The 17,262-nt window shown below is 41.6% G+C and overlaps 1 protein-coding gene across 4 annotated transcripts in view; it reads left to right on the forward strand.

Annotated features, from left to right (window-relative positions):
* DIS3L2 (DIS3 like 3'-5' exoribonuclease 2) overlaps positions 1 to 17,262 on the forward strand; it is a 404,569-nt gene that overhangs the window by 243,713 nt on the left and 143,594 nt on the right. For all 4 annotated transcript variants that reach the window (XM_075068347.1, XM_032803899.2, XM_032803901.2 and 1 more), the window contains 3 exons: positions 2,047 to 2,153; positions 3,289 to 3,536; positions 12,429 to 12,602. In XM_075068347.1, the coding sequence (XP_074924448.1) occupies positions 2,047 to 2,153; positions 3,289 to 3,536; positions 12,429 to 12,602 (529 nt within the window). The remainder of the gene's footprint in view (positions 1 to 2,046; positions 2,154 to 3,288; positions 3,537 to 12,428; positions 12,603 to 17,262) is intronic.

A 17,262-nucleotide genomic window follows, 5' to 3' on the forward strand; every position in this document is an offset into this window, starting at 1 on the left:
TCACCACCAAATCTTGGGCTTTGGATGATTTTGTTAGTTGTTTAAAAAAAAGCCTCATCCACCTCTTCCCCCTGGGTAGGTGGCCTGTAGTAGACTCCTAACATGACATCACCCTTGTTTTTTTACCCCTTTTAGCGTAACCCAGAGACTCTCAACACTTCTGTCTCCTGTGTCCATCTCCACTGCAATCCAAGCGTGTACACTATTAATATATAAGGCAACACCACAGTATTCTCCTATTTTAAAATCGTTTATTATCCAAGCAGTTTTTTCAAACTTGTTTGTCAACATGACATCCATTGTGATTTACCCTTCACAGAATACAATTGATGGGTCAATTTAAGGTCTGATGATCTGGGAGGGAAAGGGGGTTACATTTTTAAAAAGGAGAGGGATATTTATTTATTTTTTTACCCCTTTCCCCTTCTTCCTTTCACAAACTCTTCATAAAAATTCCTCTTTGCTCAAACTCTTCTTAAAAATTCATCATTGGGCAGAGCATAAGTCTGAAGAACTTCATCCCAAAAGGCAGTTTGGGGGGGAAAAGTTATGAAAATGGGTGCATCAATGTGGGGATAGCAGTTGCTGCCAAGTGGCTGCTAGTATACTCTCGCCTAACGGCAAAATGTTCCGTGTATGGAAGTTTGCCCATCTGTGAATGTACCCTTTGGATGGCAGTGCACAGCAATTACCTACAGAACAGGCTTAAACATAAGGGCAGTCCTCTGTGTTCCACGTTAGCTCTGTGTTCTGAGGCAGATTTCACTCACTTGGAGCTGACTGACTTCTCTGTACTCCTGGCAGCTGCAGCCTTTCCCAGTCTGAGACAGCTCACCATTCATCCATCGTGTCACCAGCAAGTTCCATTGGTGGGAGCCTTGTTGGACAGATGGGTGTCTTGTGTGGGCCTGTATTGCTGCTTTAAAAACTCTGTCCTGGAGTCTTTCTAGTCTGCATATGAGCATTTTTGGCATTCTGCGGAACACATTCTTCAATCATATATTACTTTGTATCCTTCTCTTGTTCCTTTTAAGAAAAGACCAATGACAGTTACTTTCCCTTAAACTCGCAGCCAGTGGTCTGGTCCTTTTTGGAAAACAATATTCTCCAGGACAATCCGGATCCTATGTTTAGTGAACATGTCATAGGTAGATGGGAGTTTCAACAGCAGGGGAAAAATGAGGGGTTTCTTCTCCCCTAGTTATACAATAAAGGTTGTGTTTACCAAATTAAAGATTGCATTAGCAGTTTGTAAATATCAGACGCACTAACATGTGCCTCTTACCTGTGATGGATACTTGCATGTTGTGAAACTCAAAACTAAAATTTGGTTGGCAATTGTCTTAAAGATTCCTGGTATCTGGTGAAGGAAATTAACAGGAAAAATGTAGTAAGTGGCTATTGGTCATATGAAGCGAAACGATTACTTTTCTCAAGGCTTTTTAATACCCCATGCCTGGGGCTGAAGAGTATCAACTAGTGAGATGTGGTTTCAATTTCTTTTTAGCCCACGAAATCTTATGCCCAAATAAATTTGTTAGTCTCTAAGGTGCCACAAGTACTCCTCATTCTTTTAGGATAAATATGTGTTTTATAACTCTGCATACGGTTTTTCGAAGAAAATTAAATATTAAATGAATGTAAGTACTTAAAGGACTATTTATATAATGTTAAGTTAATGACACCAACTAAGAAAAGCCAGGAAATTCAAGCAGTTTTTTTTTTTTTAAGTTTAATAAATAGAATGTGTTTTCCACTATTTTGTTAATTATGGCTGGTATAGATGTACTTGTAAAATTTGGGTTTATTTTGACTTTGTTTTGCAGATGTGCGCAATAAGCGAACATATATCTGTTCTTCATTGTGGCCTGGAGAAATATTACATGACATTTATTGGTGGGCTATTTTGACATTCAGTCAAATTTGTTCCCTTCAGTTAAAACTTGTCCTTGAAGTTTGGATTAGAATTGACAGCAAAAGACTAAAGCAAATTGATGATGGAAGACATACTAAAGTAACCTCTCTCTCTCTCTGTGTTTCATATAGTGAAGGATGCAGAGAGTGGTTGTGCACAAGGTGCGAAGCAAGAAGATGTCTCCAAGGTGAACAATCCAAGGCTTCTTCAGGAGAAGTTTCTTCAAAGGACAGCAAAGGTAACATCTCATCAGAATAACAATCTATCTTTTATGTCAGAAGGGCTTGAACAGTATTATGCTCTGAAATAGCTCTGCCTTTGGCCTCCCTGCAATCTTCTGCTAGTGTTCATTGAATTCGATTCACCTGTGTAGGAATATTTTCTTCACAATCTGATAAAAGCTTGAGTACTGTGCCATTTTTGCCAGTTACCCTGGTTTAAAATGAATTTGTTTATTATACAAAATGACTTAGCAACATTCAAAAAGGGATTGGACATTTATATGGATGCCAAGAATAGTGAGAGTTCTCATAATTAATGAAAGCAGTTTTGGAAGGGATATTAAACTTCATGTTTAAGGTGCTTTCTAACTATTAATAGACAGGATGAGATCTATATGAGGTCAAGTTATCCCACACCCCCTGCAGGGTTGTCAGAAACATCTGATTCTGGCTACTGGACTACATTGTCCTCCGATCTCAGCCAGTATGGTGATTCCTACAGTCCAGATTTCACTAGGAGGTGAATCTTCAGCCCTTCTAAAAGGATTGCTCAGAATAAACCCAGACAATTAGCGATAATATTTCTACTTGTATCCAGTGATATATATGGGTCTCCAAAAAATATACCGTGGATGAATGCATTTGTGGAAAGTGACATTTAATGGGATGCAATTTATTATTATCTAAGCCATTTCATATAAAGCCCTAACTCTGGAGAAGCACAGGGAAAAAATTTCTGCCAAACTCCCCACAGTGGACCCTTTCCTCTCCCATAGTTAGCACTGGATCCACGGAGGCACTGGTTTTGGACTGGTGAGTATACAAGTGGAAGATTTTACAGAAGTGACTTGTGCACTAATGTACTGCCGCTTCTCGTCTGGTTTTGTTCGATAATTAAAAAAAGTGCCTTAAAGAGCGAATGCTTGACAGACGCGCAGTTCCACCATTGCCGTGAGCAAGATGGCAAGCTTTGTTTGGCTCAGGAAATCACTTTGTAAATGGGCACTGTTTAGAAAAAAAGGGGGGGGGGGGCGCAGGGAATTTCCAAGATGTTCTGCTATGCCTCTGTGCTTTCCTTTCACCATTATTCTGTTAACAGGAAATGAAAGTTTCTCTGTCAGTGATAATGTAGAAATCCTATGATTGTTCTAGGTGGTCTGTATCTTGGAGAAGAAGCATTCCAGAGCAGCTACAGGCTTCATCAAACTGCTGGCAGACAAGAGCAGTGAACTCTTCAAGAAGTGTGCCATGTTCTCACCCATGGACCACCGAGTGCCTAGAGCCTATGTGTCTTTGGCAGACTGCCCTCCGGACTTCGTGAGCAGGCCTGAGGACTACTCCAGTACACTCTTCATCTGTCGGATTGTGGATTGGAGGGAAGACAGCAACTTTGCAATAGGGTATGTGGCTACTAGCAGATCTGGAAAAAAAGGAGGTTTCTCTTCTGGACCCCTAATTTGACTTTAGTTGGTTATGTGCTACAAGCGCTTTAGAGACACAAGACAAATATCTTGCTACTAGTATTCTACAGAGTGGCCCCCTGCCATGTCTCAGGATAGCTGCATGCTGGTTAAACATTATGGCTGTTGGCTATATAAACTTCTGGCTTCCTCTGGTGCTGCTAGATAAATAACTAATCTCTGCAATGTGCTAGGGTCCTCACAGGGCAAGTATATAATACAGGTTATCTGTCTCAAGGAGCTTGCATTCTGAGCTGTGGAACTAAGTGTAGCTAAGCAGAGAAACTGACTGGCTTAACCATTATGCTAGCTGGCTTTCCATGCTATGTTCTCCTTTTCTCCCCCGCCCTTTTCATCAGAAATTTCAGTCTGCATCTTCATTTTATTCCTGCTCGTTATCGTGAAGGATGCTCTGTTCAGCAGTGCAGGGGGAATTCTTGAGGCTCCGTTAATGTTTTCTTTCACTGGGCGATCAGTGCCTCTCTTATCTGTCCTTTTGATGTGCAGTATTATGCATCCTGATTTGGCTACTTCAGTAGTTTCCAAGATGTAAAGGGTGTTGTCAGGAAACCGAACTGAAGAAACTTTCCATGATTGTCTTGGTACATAGTGGTTTCCTCTGTGACTCCGCAATGACTTCAGTAAGAGCCCTGGGGAGCTGGTCGTGTAAAATCTTGATGATTGATGATTTCAACTTTAACAAAATACATTTGTTTAAACACTGAAATAGAATGAAACCTGTGAGAGGCCCCCAAAGAGCCTGGTAGTTTTCTGGCCTTTTCTAAATGTGGCTGCATAACCCTGCCAAATTAATGGAGAGGGACCATGCAGGGGGCTGAGGTGTTATTTTTGGTTTGAATGGGTCTTCGTGGTTAGCAGCTGACAACAACTCATCACGTACTTCTCTTTGTAAACTTTTCCAATGTACCTGTTAGGCTAGAGAACAAAATTAAGAGCCTATGATTTGTTCTCAACTCCAGCCTGGGCTCTGTTGGCTCAAGAAATATCACTGTGTCTCTCTTGTGTCTGTTTCGCTATCAGTAACATGGGGGAAGCCATCTTTCTGTAATAAATTTTGAGATCTTTGAATGAAGATCACTTCATAAATGGACAATATTTAAAAATCATTATTGAGAGAATAGAAGGGGTCGAGAAATATGGTATTCACTTGTTTTTCCCTTTTGGCTAAAACTGGATCCATAGTAATGTTTTGACCTTAATTGTTACAAAGAAAAAGGAATATTAGTCCATTGGATGTGACCATCTCATGGACTGTGTCCAGAGAGTAATGGCAGAGGTCTTGCAGAATCAAGCAAACAATAATATCGCTAGCCAAATGTGTCCGTCTTGAATTCAGTTCTTGCTCAATTAATCTATAACATTATGCTTGTGTGTGGAGGCTGGCACAGTACTGTGCTCAATGACAGAACATGAGAATTGCAGTGGGTGAACAGAATTTGTTCTGCCTATTGTAGACTGTGATCAAAAGATTCATGTTTTTATTTGTAAGTGCCCCCAAGTCACCTCGATTAACAATTATAGAGAGCCTTGTAAGAAGGTCTGATAAGGATGGCTAAGGGTCTGTGTTAGAAGGGACCTAGACAGAAGAGGAACCAGTAGGTCTCGTCTCTACCTTCTGCACCACACCTGCCTGACGGGAAAACAGTCTTAGCGGGTCTGCAAATTTCTTTCTCCTCCCGTGGAATCTACAAGTAACTTTCGGTAGGTGTTGCCAAACTCCCATCAGTACAACACTCTCCTTTAGCTCATCCCGCATTTATCCCCGAATGAACTTAAAAAAAAAAATGGCCACTACATGTTGGGAAGTATAACTGAGATATTTCTGAAATGCACCATCCTTGACGAGCAACATCAAGGTTCCCAAAATGTTCTCTTTCTTCGTGGTGACTGTGTGTGTCATTGGACCCATAAAATGATGGGTGAGTTAGGGGACTGGGCAGAGGACATTGTGAGCTGCTGCTCAACACTCCAAGTTCAAATGCCACCTTGAGATTTGTTGTTACACATTGTGGGGAAAACCTGGCAGCATCCTGGAGGTGAAAGTTTGGGGAGGGGGTTCATTTTTTGTGACTCTTGAGTGCCACCTGGTGGTCAAAGGTGAGATTCTGTCTCCTCTGAAGAAGGCCTCATTGTCATCCTGGAAGCGTGTAGTTTTTGTTTTGTTTGGAAAAGATGGAGAGGAAAAAAAAGAAGGAAGGAGAGACTATGATAAAATGGATACAGATGCATATGGAGATGGTGATATCCATGGGATGCACAGGGATACCCACAGCTCTGCTCTGGTACACACCTTTCCCATAGACTAGTATTTGGAGTGATTTTACTGGAGTGAAATGGCATTAAATTTTCTCCACATCAAGCAGTGGTTAGAACAAACCAGCCTCTAAGCCAACCTTTCCCTTTCCAGACAGATGAGACAAGTGTCAGATATAGGTATATTCTAGGGTACTTGTGTTCTTGTGATCCAAGCCAGTACCTGTAATGTTGGTAATGAACCTTTGCCACGGTCTGTGACCTGTCACTTTCTCACTGCTGCTGTCTGTTCCTTAGAGACTGACTGAGTGAACTCCTATCTCCCAGCCCCAGTATGGTGCTGGGTGAGTCTATTAAACAATAGCAAAGTAAAATGTTAAAGCAGTGGCTTCATCTACGTTAGCTTTTAGACTCAATGAGACATGGGCCCAGATGACTGTATAATTCAGGTATGCAGTGGTGTGTGACCATGTCGGTGCCAGGATATTCTCTGTATAATTCAAGGTCTTAAATGTTTTTCTGTCCAAGTGACAATAGTTGTCATGGAATTTAAAATAAAATGTAACCTTGCAGTCTGCTCTTTCACTACTTGTAGTTGCTTCCAAAGCCAGCTCAGTGTTTTGAGTTCCTAGAGTCTTTTTTATTTCTTTCAAATCCAAACGTATTTAAATTGAAAGGAAAAGACCAGATTGCCATAGGGAGCCCAATGCCGGCAATAAGGTGAAATGCAACGGTCTTTGCCTGTTCATTCTTCCTATTTGTGCAGGATTAAGCAGACTGATGATGTCACAATTAGAGTCACAGAGCAGAGGAGGCTCAGGCCATGTCTACAGTACTGAGCCTACAGCAGCACGGCTGTACTGAGGCAACTGCACCACTGTGAGATGGCTCGCGTAGCCGCTCTACGCCGATGGGCGAGAGCGCTCCCTTCGACAGAATGAAACTACCTCTACGAGCGGCAGTAGCTACGTGAGTGGGAGAAGCTCTCTCACCGACATAGTGCTGTGCACATTACCACTTACGTTGCTCAGAGCGGTGGGTTTTTTCACTCCTGTGAGCAACATATGTTTTCCCGATATAAGTGGTAGTGTAGACATGGCCCCAGGTAGAGGGTCATAGGAATTTCCAACCATGGGAGAAGTTTGATAAACTAAGGCTATGGCCAGGTTCCAAAATGTCTCCAATAACAGCAAAACCCAAGATGTGGCCATGTGTTATAGTAATCGAGTACTGTAGTCCATAGATCCATGCAATAGTCTGAACAGTCTCCCCAGAGTCATCTGAAGCGGACAAACCAAAGCTTTTGCAATAGTCTGTCCTGTACTGGCCAAGTCCTTTAGTTTTGGTCCCTGTGATTCAGAAGAGTAATAGAGAAAGATCTGTGCACACACCATCATTTCAACCCTTCATCCCTTTCCTCAGTTTAGGCTGAGAGGCCAGAGAGAAGCCAGTCTGTGGTAGGACAGGTGGGATGCTAGAGCAAGTGTGATGCCTTGACTTTGTCGGGATGAATAAGTAAAAAAATGGAGAGTTTTGATTTGAGTTTTTTTTAGTAACCAGCTGGTTAAGGAAGAAAAGTTGTGTATGGATGGCAGGTGATGTTATTTGAGCCAATATTGCCAAGCCCATTAAACCAAAGCACCTTCTAAGGGTTGTGTGGAACACTACTCAACAATACAAGATTGACTTCAAGTGATCACTAAAAAATCATACCTTGAATCACCTCTCTTTCATGACACAATTCAGTGTTCAGTGACTGAGCCCTGCAGCATGTAGTCAAAACGTTTTGCACTTTGTATGATCTCAGACTTTCAAGCAAGGGAGGTCTATATTTTTGAAAGGTGATATCCAAAGACCTTCTAGATGCTGCTGGAAGTGGTGCTTATGATTTGGTTGGGGGTCCCCTTTCGGCTGTGGCCAAGTGCGAGGGGTGCTGGCCAGTAACTCTAAGATGAATAATTACACTCTTCCTGCCTAAATTTCTACTGCAGTTTCAGCCGAGTATGTCATTCTTCCATTCTCTTTCCTAACTGTTGTGAAGTTCCTTGCAGCACACTATTAAATTGTTGCTGCATTTCAGAAATGCAAACAACAATCTCTTGAGTGTATTTGTATATCAGTTTGTAAAGCCCTTTATTTTACCTGAAAGGATCTCAGGACGTAAGATTGTTATGAATGAGATTCTCTTCTAGATAGGGATTAAATATGGTTCTTAAAGGCGAGTGGAAGTGATTCACCATCATTTTCACCTTTTCAAATCTGACTGAGACTGCTTGTAAACGCGGATGTTTTGGAGAAATACTTTTTGGACGTGCTGACATTTTGCTGCCCTCTCCCCAAAACGGACAAATGCAACAGATTCCCTTTCACTGTTTTCCATGACAGGATATTACCCCTGTCCCTAACGTCAATGGAAGGGTATTAGAGAGCTCTCTGGAGAGCTGTAATGCCCAGCCATTGATGACACAGAAAGGAAATGTTAAGTCATTAACAGTTTAAAAATGTTGACTTTTTGACATTTTTTTGAAATGTCTGGAGGTCCAGCTTTGCTGCGAGTACCAAAGAGTTGGGCAGTCAATGTTTGGCTGAAGCTGACTCATGTGACTGCTGTCATTTATAAGCCTCTTGAGCTATTCTTGCTGTTCCTGAAGGCAATGCAGCCCCTGGAGTGAATTACAGCATGGTTTTCGCTCCAGGGCTTTCTATTATCCTATATGCGTTAACCTTGATCTGTTGGATTTTGCTCTGATGCAAGTCATCCTGTCTGTGTGACTGCAATATGGCCCCAATTAAAATCAGCTGTGAACTTTTTATTTCAAAGTGCTTGAGAAATGTTGCCTGGAAGATAGTAAATCACATGTCAGTTACTGTTAAGGATATGAGTCCTGTATCAAACCCCTAAGTATTCAAAATTCCATTTGATCCTTACGGATCATAATCTAATTTCAGTAAACTACGCAAGAGGACATGGGCTACAGAACCTGAGCAGAAAGGCATGCCATGAAAAGGTGGTTTCTTGTGACTTGAAAAGCATACCAGAGTAGACACTAAAGGTCTGATTTTTCCACAAGTGCTGAACCCTTGCAGCTTCTACTAGAATCAATGGGAGCAGCAGGTGTTCAGCTCCTTTGAAAATTAAGTACTGAGCCATGATGGCATTGGAGGAAGCGGAAAAGGTTATACTTCAACACCCCTCCCCCGTTTTTCCTCTCCTCTTTAATCCCTCCTTGGCCAGAAGGATGTCGTTTGAAGGACAAGACACTTCCTCCTTCCCTCTTACAGGGCTTAGTGCAGAGAACAAGGAGTCAAACCCAGGCTTGAACTGCCTGTGTGACAGCACACTTTGCAGCCCCTAAACCTGGGGTGACCAAACTTCCTGAGATTAGGGGCTTTGTCTTACACAGGACCCTATTATTACCCCTCCGCTGTCCCGATTTTTCACACCTATCTGGTCACCCTAAGTAAATCCTGTAGGTTCAAACCTCCCTGTACTACAAAAGACTGGGCATTAGATGATGATTTCTATGTTGTATAGTTGCTGCTGCAAGAAAGAGAGAAAATTGTGTCTTGTTTAGTTACCTTAAAATAACATTAAGGATCAGACTGAGACAAACATGTTGAAGTTGAGAAGTCAGGCTGGATGCCAAGTGTGTGTGTGTCTTTGATACAGCTTGGACATAAAACTGAATCAATGAAGACCAATATCTTTTATTGCTGCTTTATTCGTCCAGAGAATATCAACCCTACAGCTTAATACAGAACAAAGTGCACAGCTCTTTGTAGCATACTACATGATCTGAAAGATTTATTAGACAGCCCTCCTTAGTGCAAAAAAGAGAGAACATTACCTACCCCTTATAAAGATGAGTTTGCATGTACCGTGCAAATGGAGTCTATTATATAAGTTTATGGCACAGTTGAAACACTGGGAACGTTCTGCATATCCAAATTACAGGTACGCAATTTTCTGCCTGGATTAGGAAAGTAATTAGTGCCTGTTTTCGTTCATTAAAATTAAAGCAGAAGATCAGTATCGTGGCAGCTTTTCATACATTGCAGAAACTTTGCTCACAGAGGTTGCATTCCCGGGTATTATTGTGTCTACCCTGCCTTGTCAGTCTTATTCTGATTACCATCAACATGTGTGTGAAGTAATTTCCGTGGGTCAGGGTTCTAGACTCATAGACTGTAAGGCCAGAAGGGACCATCACGATCATCTGGTCTGACCTCCTGCACATTGCAGATCACAGAATCTCACACACCCACTCCTGTAATAGACCCCTAACCTCTGGCTGAGTTACTGAAGTCCTCAAATCATGTTTGAAAAGCTTCGAGCTACAGAGAATCCACTAGTTACACTAGCTTAAACCTACTATGATCATGGGGTCAGTAAAAATCTGGATACAATAGGCAAGAGGCCCCTCTCTTCTTTTCATTTTTCCACCTAACTCTTTTACTCTCCATTAGAAACTTTCATTAGTGACACCTCTAATTCCACAGTTTGAGCTTTTCACTTTTATATATAATCAACTTTCTGGTGTGGAGAGGGGAGGAGAGGTGTATGGTGTATTGTGTAGGGGAAGCTTGCTAACTAACTCCAGCCCAAGTAATTATTGTGGGCACTAGCCATCACTGACTGTAATGTAATTAAATCCATGGTAACTTGTCCCACTGTTTTTCTGCATAACTGATTTTTTAAAAGATTTTTCTTAATAAACAAAAATGAGAGAAAAGTAATTTAAAATAATGTAAAAGAGTGCAATCAAGTAGTTTGATTTGATGATAGATGAACAGTGTGACTTTGGGTCTATGCAGAGAACTTAGAGAATCTTGTCTCCTTTGCCTGTAAAGTGCCATTTGCCCTAATGGTGTTGTGTTAAAACAAATAAAAATACAAGCCTCACCTGATCCACAGAGCAGTGTAGGATATATGAAGGACAGAGTCTAGAACTAAGTGTCACATTTCTAGTCAGTTAGGGAGAGTGTTTCTTTGTCACTTCACTAATGTGGAGTCCCAGTTAGTTTCTGTGCCATTTGCAGCTAAATCTTTGTATAAATGAAAGATGGTGAATGCCAGAGCCTTAGGAAATACGTTTTGTGAGATGTGCACTGGAGCTGAGGGAAGATTTCTGGAGGCAGGATAGACAAATGTATGTAGAGCTGCTCATCAAAGATTGTTAGAATGTATCACACAATATTGCCTTCATCTGTGACTCCGGTCCAGAACTTAAGCTGCAGGAGAAGAGTCCAAAGACTTATGCTAGCCAGAGGAGGAGAACTAGATCGCTGGGTGTCCTCAGGCCTTGGAAGAGTCTGGAAGATGGTTTGAAATAGGTGCATAAATTCTATACTTGTAAGACAGAGGAGAGGATATTTGGGCATGTTAACTCCTCTGTCTATGGAGACCATCAATTTTATTCCTGTTCAATAGCGATTTGATGGCTCTATGAATTTGCTCCATTTCCAAGTTCTGAAGTGGTCCATGGAGGGAGGGGCAGACCTTTCATAGAATATCAGGGTTTGAAGGGACCTCAGGAGATCATCTAGTCCAACCCCCTGCTCAAAGCAGGACCAATCCCCAAATGGCCCCTCAAGGACTGAACTCACAACCCTGGGTTTAGCAGGCCAAGGCTCAAACCACTGAGCTGTCCCTCCCCCTTTAAATGGGCTGAATCTGTTTGTGTTTGTGACTGCAGCAATCTGCTGGTAGAATTGTGGCACAAGCTGAAGAGGACCCTGTGCGACCTTCAGCTGAATTTGCTTGTCCATTCCAGGCCTTCAATCTCAGAGTATGTTCACCACAAAATAATAGTGGATCCAGTGGTTCTTAAGTGACAGAAATCTTATAGCTTAAAGTCCTTGTGCAGTGCATAGGCATGTTAGCACTCTGGCCTGCCTGCAAGTCTTAGTTCTCAGAGAGTTCTCAGAATCTTTTGGTGTTTTAGGGACTGAAAAGCAGTGTGTGCTCAGCTCTTTGAGAGTGTTGTTTAGGTAGAGCTATCTGAGACCTGGTTGGGAACCCTTGATGAACAGGTCTAGGGCAGTGAGATCACACCTCCATTCTTTATGGCTGGACAAGGGGGTGATCCCAACATTCTTCTGTTGTTGTATGGGGCACTGTGTGAAAGAGGTTGAGAACCATTGATCCATAGAACTGAAGAATGAGGTGTTGTGATTCAAGCGGGCACAAGCTTTGGTCCCCGCTCCTGGGGTCATGTAGTAATTTTTGTTGTCAGAAGGGGGTTGTGGTGCAGTAAGGTTGGAGAACTCCTGATATAAATGGTCTCCTTAAATTAGATGCACCAAATGTCAGTAGCATGGAGTCTTACTAGTGTTTTACATCATCCCCAGCATACATAAGCCATGGTATTGCCCTACTGCCTTCCCAGTCTTCCACCACAAGTCAGGAAGGTGGATTAAATGGGTGAAACTATATCTACTCTTGATGGCTCAGTCATGGATGCTGCAGCAGGCCTTTCCAGAGACAGAACTCTTGATGATCGGTTTCTAGGTACATACTAAATAAAAGTACCCTCTCTTTCTGCTTCCATTCTGTAGGCAAATGGCCAAAAGTCTTGGGCAGGCGGGTGAGATTGAGCCTGAAACAGAAGGGATCCTGATGGAGTACGGGGTGGATTTCTCTGACTTCTCCCAAGACGTTCTGGAATGCCTTCCTCAGAGCCTGCCCTGGGTCATCCCACCCACAGAGTTGGCCAGCAGAAGAGATTTAAGGTAACAGCAAACCCTCTCTGGTCTCAGGGTTGTTCTTGTGTTGGTGTGTTTTTTTTGCTTCACAGGTGTTCTCATCACACCATTCAAAGGTCCTGCCTTCCTAAGTTACACCTGTGTTAGCTTGGCAAGCAGCCCTGCTCTTCGAAAAGAAAGCAAACGGCCAGTGGTTTGGGGAAGCATTTGGTATAGCAAAGGGTATTTTCGTCAAAAGAACTATTGAAGACAACATTAATACTGAGATAAAGAATTTAATCCCTGGCATCTAATTGGAGAGCTTTCTTTTTTGTCTGGAATGCTTTAAATACTTTAGAGAGAGTTTTTGTAACAATGTTTCTCTATTGATGCATGGGATTTTTTAATTTTTTTTTTAGGACTCACACAAGTTACCAGTGCTTATTTTTTTCCCCAATGCTGACAATAATTCTAGGTTCTATGTAAAGATGTTTCTAGTATATGAATTCTCACTGAACTGCTGGTAATGTACCGAAAACTGTCTTGGGTTTTCTGATTTGTTACACTGAAGCTCAGATACGCTCAGACAGTCCCCTGTGCTGCCTGGATTGTTTGGTTGTGGCTTTTTTCAATGTTTCAAAGCATTGGCAGTTTGCATTTTAGGGACTTGGTGCATACTGTCTGATGGTGGTTCCCTGCTGATTGTTACTAAGGTAAAATGTTGGCATGGTTTTGATTCCTAAAGGCAGAGGTTTCCATTGTCTGTGTTGGTGTAAAGCCATTTGTACCCACAGCAAGTTCCATTCCCTCTTAGCATACTTACATAGTTCCCATTAAGGGTAACAAATTGTGTCCGGGGGAGGATAGACACCAGCATTAAGTATCTGTATCTGGAGTCCAGAGTTGAAAGGCCAGTACACAACACATATCCAAGTCTTTAGGCTGGGACAGAGGTGGAAAAAGAAAGATGATTTAGCAGTTGGAAAAGGAGAGTAGGGCCAAGTTTGGGTCCTTTTCCTGATTGTCACTGTTTTACGGTGTGGCCTTTGGCAAGTCACTGTGTCACTGTGGGTCACAGCCTGTGTGAAATGGCGATACTGTTGACCTCACAGCAGCATTGTGAGGCTTAAATTATGTCTATGAAGTTCTCTGTATCCTTGGATGTAGGTAATTATGTATTTTGTTAAGATCAGAGCTACCAAAGATTTCTCTCCCGGCTTTGCATAAGATTAAATGGTTTTCTCTTAAGCCTGATTCTCCACTCCAGTGGAGCAAAAGCTGGCATAGTCTGCTGAAATCAGTGGAACAACATTGGTATAAAAGTGGTGTAACTCAGTGGAGAATCAGATTCCTTATTGGCTAGTGTCAGACTTCAGATACTGGATTTCAGGTTTGGAATGACTGAAAACACAATGGTATAAGATGTCACTCCCCCACAGGCATTAGGCTACAGGGTGAATGTCACTCGAGTGTTCTTATTTTTGGGCTCGTGGCTACACATTAGCGAAGGGGGAGCAGTCTTCCTCTAATTTTTTCTGCCTGAGCAGTAATGCTGTTGCAGGCAGATGAGGAACTTGACTTGTCTCGGATTACACAGTCATTCTTGGAAACAAATTCCAAATGCATTTCTTGGTTTTGTTACTGAATTTTTACAGTGAGAATTCTCAAGGCAATAGGCACCCCGTACTGGTTTTGCAGCTTGGCCATTTAAATCCTTCTCTCTGATGAAACTGGCTGTCTCTTCATAGAGATGGTGAACACTGCAAAGTAACTTTCCTTCTGTTTGCTCAAATATAAACCCTTGCTGTCAGAGCTTCCAAAATAATTCCTTATGTTAGTCACGTATGAATATGTTCAATGTTAATTACCATATTGCTGCTACTTAGTCTCCTAAACACACATGAATCTAGTATGAAGTTTCTGTGCTTTGATATGAAAGATAAATTACATGGGAATCTTTCTATTAGCTTGCTTTTTGATAGCCTGAGAGTGAGAGTTTGACAACTCCAAAAGAAAATGATTTTTTGTTAACAAAAGTAATGTGGGACCTACCTAATTGGAATCCACTCCTCTTTCCCCTGGATTCCACTTCCCTGCCATCAAAAAACACTCACACCATTAAGCGATAGGTCTGGGTGTCTTCTCCTCTGGTGGCATGACCCATTGCCCCTTGAGACAGGTTCTGGCAAAGGGGGTAGTCGTAAGACTTTTAACCTTCCATCTTGGTGGTACTGACTAGCTTTTGGTACTCCCTTGGCAGCCCGTATGTTGTATATTGTCAGTACAGTACAATGCTTGACCTGCACATGTGCAAATTAGGCACCGACAAATATATATGCAGAATTGCATACACTTGAACTTGAGCATCTGTATGCACATATTGTAACTATGTATGTTAGTATTCCTTGGTCTCGTTTCTTTGCTACATAGAGAGTGATTTTCACTGAAGTTAAGGTATTATTTACAATATCATATGGCTGTACTGTACTGTAAGTCTTCATCTGTGCTACAGAAAGAGCCATCTTAACTGAAATGCTTTTAAATAAGATTCATGCTAACACGTAACCAGTGTAAACATAGTATAATCTTACCCTTTATATTTTAGAGCTTGTTCTAAATCCCTGTCTGTTCTATAATACTTTTTTGTCAATGCTATCTGTAAACCAGTTGTGTGGGCTCTAGGTCGTCCTTGTTAGCATGAATCAGATAAAAAGCCACGTTAGCTATACTAGTTTTAGCCTCTAGTAGGGCTTGCTATTGCCACTCATTCCGTTAGTGTAGAAGATGGTCTCAGTTACTTGACTATTGCTTGGATTCCTCTATTGTCTGATGGCCGAGTGGTTGACAGGGCGCTTCTCTTTGGGTTTCCATGACTGAGACTCTTGTGGAGTATTATGCGTTACAATATTTCCCCTAGTTCTCAAGGTAACTTTCTCACAAGATGAAACTGGGATAAATAAGACTCTCTCTCCTGCTTGAAACATGTCTTTTTGGTCTATACTAATGTAGAAGAACAGTCTCTTCTAAACCATGAGTTTTGTTTGTTAATAGGTCTTTGGGGTACTTAGCTGGAGGAATGATTGCTTAGCTGAAAGGAATCTCACACAAAGGAAAGATTGTGAACATGGCGTTTAGTCAAAATAAAGCAATGGGTCATACTAATCCATAGAGGATGTTAACACAGATCAGTGTAAAGCAATGATTTTACTAGTCTATGCTATCTTGTAAATATATATCCCCAGCTTCCTGAAAGTTTCATCTTTACAAAAGGTATACTGTTACCATGTTTAGGGACTTGCTTTACTGAACTATCCTATATAGACTCATAGACTTTAAGGTCAGTATGCCCAGTGGTCTGTGATGGGATGTTAGATTGGGTGGGATCTGAGTTACTACAGCGAATTCTTTCCTGAGTGCTGGCTGGTGAGTCTTGCCCACATGCTCAGGGTTTAGCTGATTGCCATATTTGGGGTCAGGAAGGAATTTTCCTCCAGGGCAGATTGGCAGAGGCCCTGGAGGTTTTTCATCTTCCTCTGCAGCATGGGGCAGGGGGCACTTGCTGGTGGATTCTCTGCAGCTTGAGGTCTTCAAACCACAATTTGAGGACTTCAGTAACTCAGACACAGGTTAGGGGTTTGTTATTAAAGTGAATGGGTGAGATTCTGTGGCCTGTGCTGCACAGGAGGTCAGACTGTCATGTAGTCCCTTCAAGGAGATCAGTTTTTTTCCTCCGTCCAAATATGTATTTAAAACGTTTTAGAAAATATTTTAATAGTACATAATACACAAAATCCATAGACAGTTATAAAATTTCCTGCTTTTATAGATTAAATTCCCATCTCTGCTGCTAAGTCACTGTAGTATTCTGGGCAACCTCTTGATCTCTCGCTATTTCATTTCATTCATTTGTAAAATGAGACAAATATTTCATAGATGCTGTAACTAATGGTTTTCAAAGGACTTTGAGGTCCTATAATAAAAAGTGCTAGATGATGAAGTGTTATCATTGTGTACTGACAACTGCCATGTTCAACAGAGAGCTTGGATTTTATGGTATTTGAGCAGTATAGTTTATGAAACGTGTTCCAGAATCTGTAAACCCAATTAGGACCAGAATTCCTTTTTTTTCCCCCTTTTCTTTTTCTCGTTCTCTCTCTCTCTCTGATTGACTGGCACTAAATTCGAAAAGAGGAAAGCTTGGTTTGGTATTTAAAAGAAACGTTGAGATTGGGAGAGTCGGGTGGTAGAGGCAAATTCTGAAATGACATACTTCTAGCCATTTTCTGGTCTTCTCCATTGCTTCAGCCTGTAAATTTCATTTCCTTGTTTGCTTTATGCTGAGTGTTTCACCTGTGTAGTACAAAACATCACTAGTGAAAAGAAGAGGGTCAGAGCAAACAAGGAAATTCAAATTTCAGAGGTGGGTGTAGCAGAGAGGGGAGCAGAGGAGGAAACCATTTGAAGAGGTTCAGCCAAAAATCTAAGAAACCTAAAAGCTATTTCTAAGGCTTGTTCCAAATGTTTCTAATTTCATTCATATCTTTTTCTTTCTTTTACTGCTAAACTGGGACAAGAAACCAAAGCCAGGAAAGTCCGATCATGGTGGGAAACAAAAACCTAAATATTGGAGAGAGAAAAAAGGCCGTTCTTTGCAGAGCAATTCTGCCTTTTGCATGTCTCCCATTGTTAGTGTTACTGTGGAAAATGT

Source organism: Chelonoidis abingdonii, chromosome 8 (genome assembly GCF_003597395.2).
Source record: "Chelonoidis abingdonii isolate Lonesome George chromosome 8, CheloAbing_2.0, whole genome shotgun sequence".
NCBI classification, from domain to species: Eukaryota; Metazoa; Chordata; order Testudines; family Testudinidae; genus Chelonoidis; species Chelonoidis abingdonii.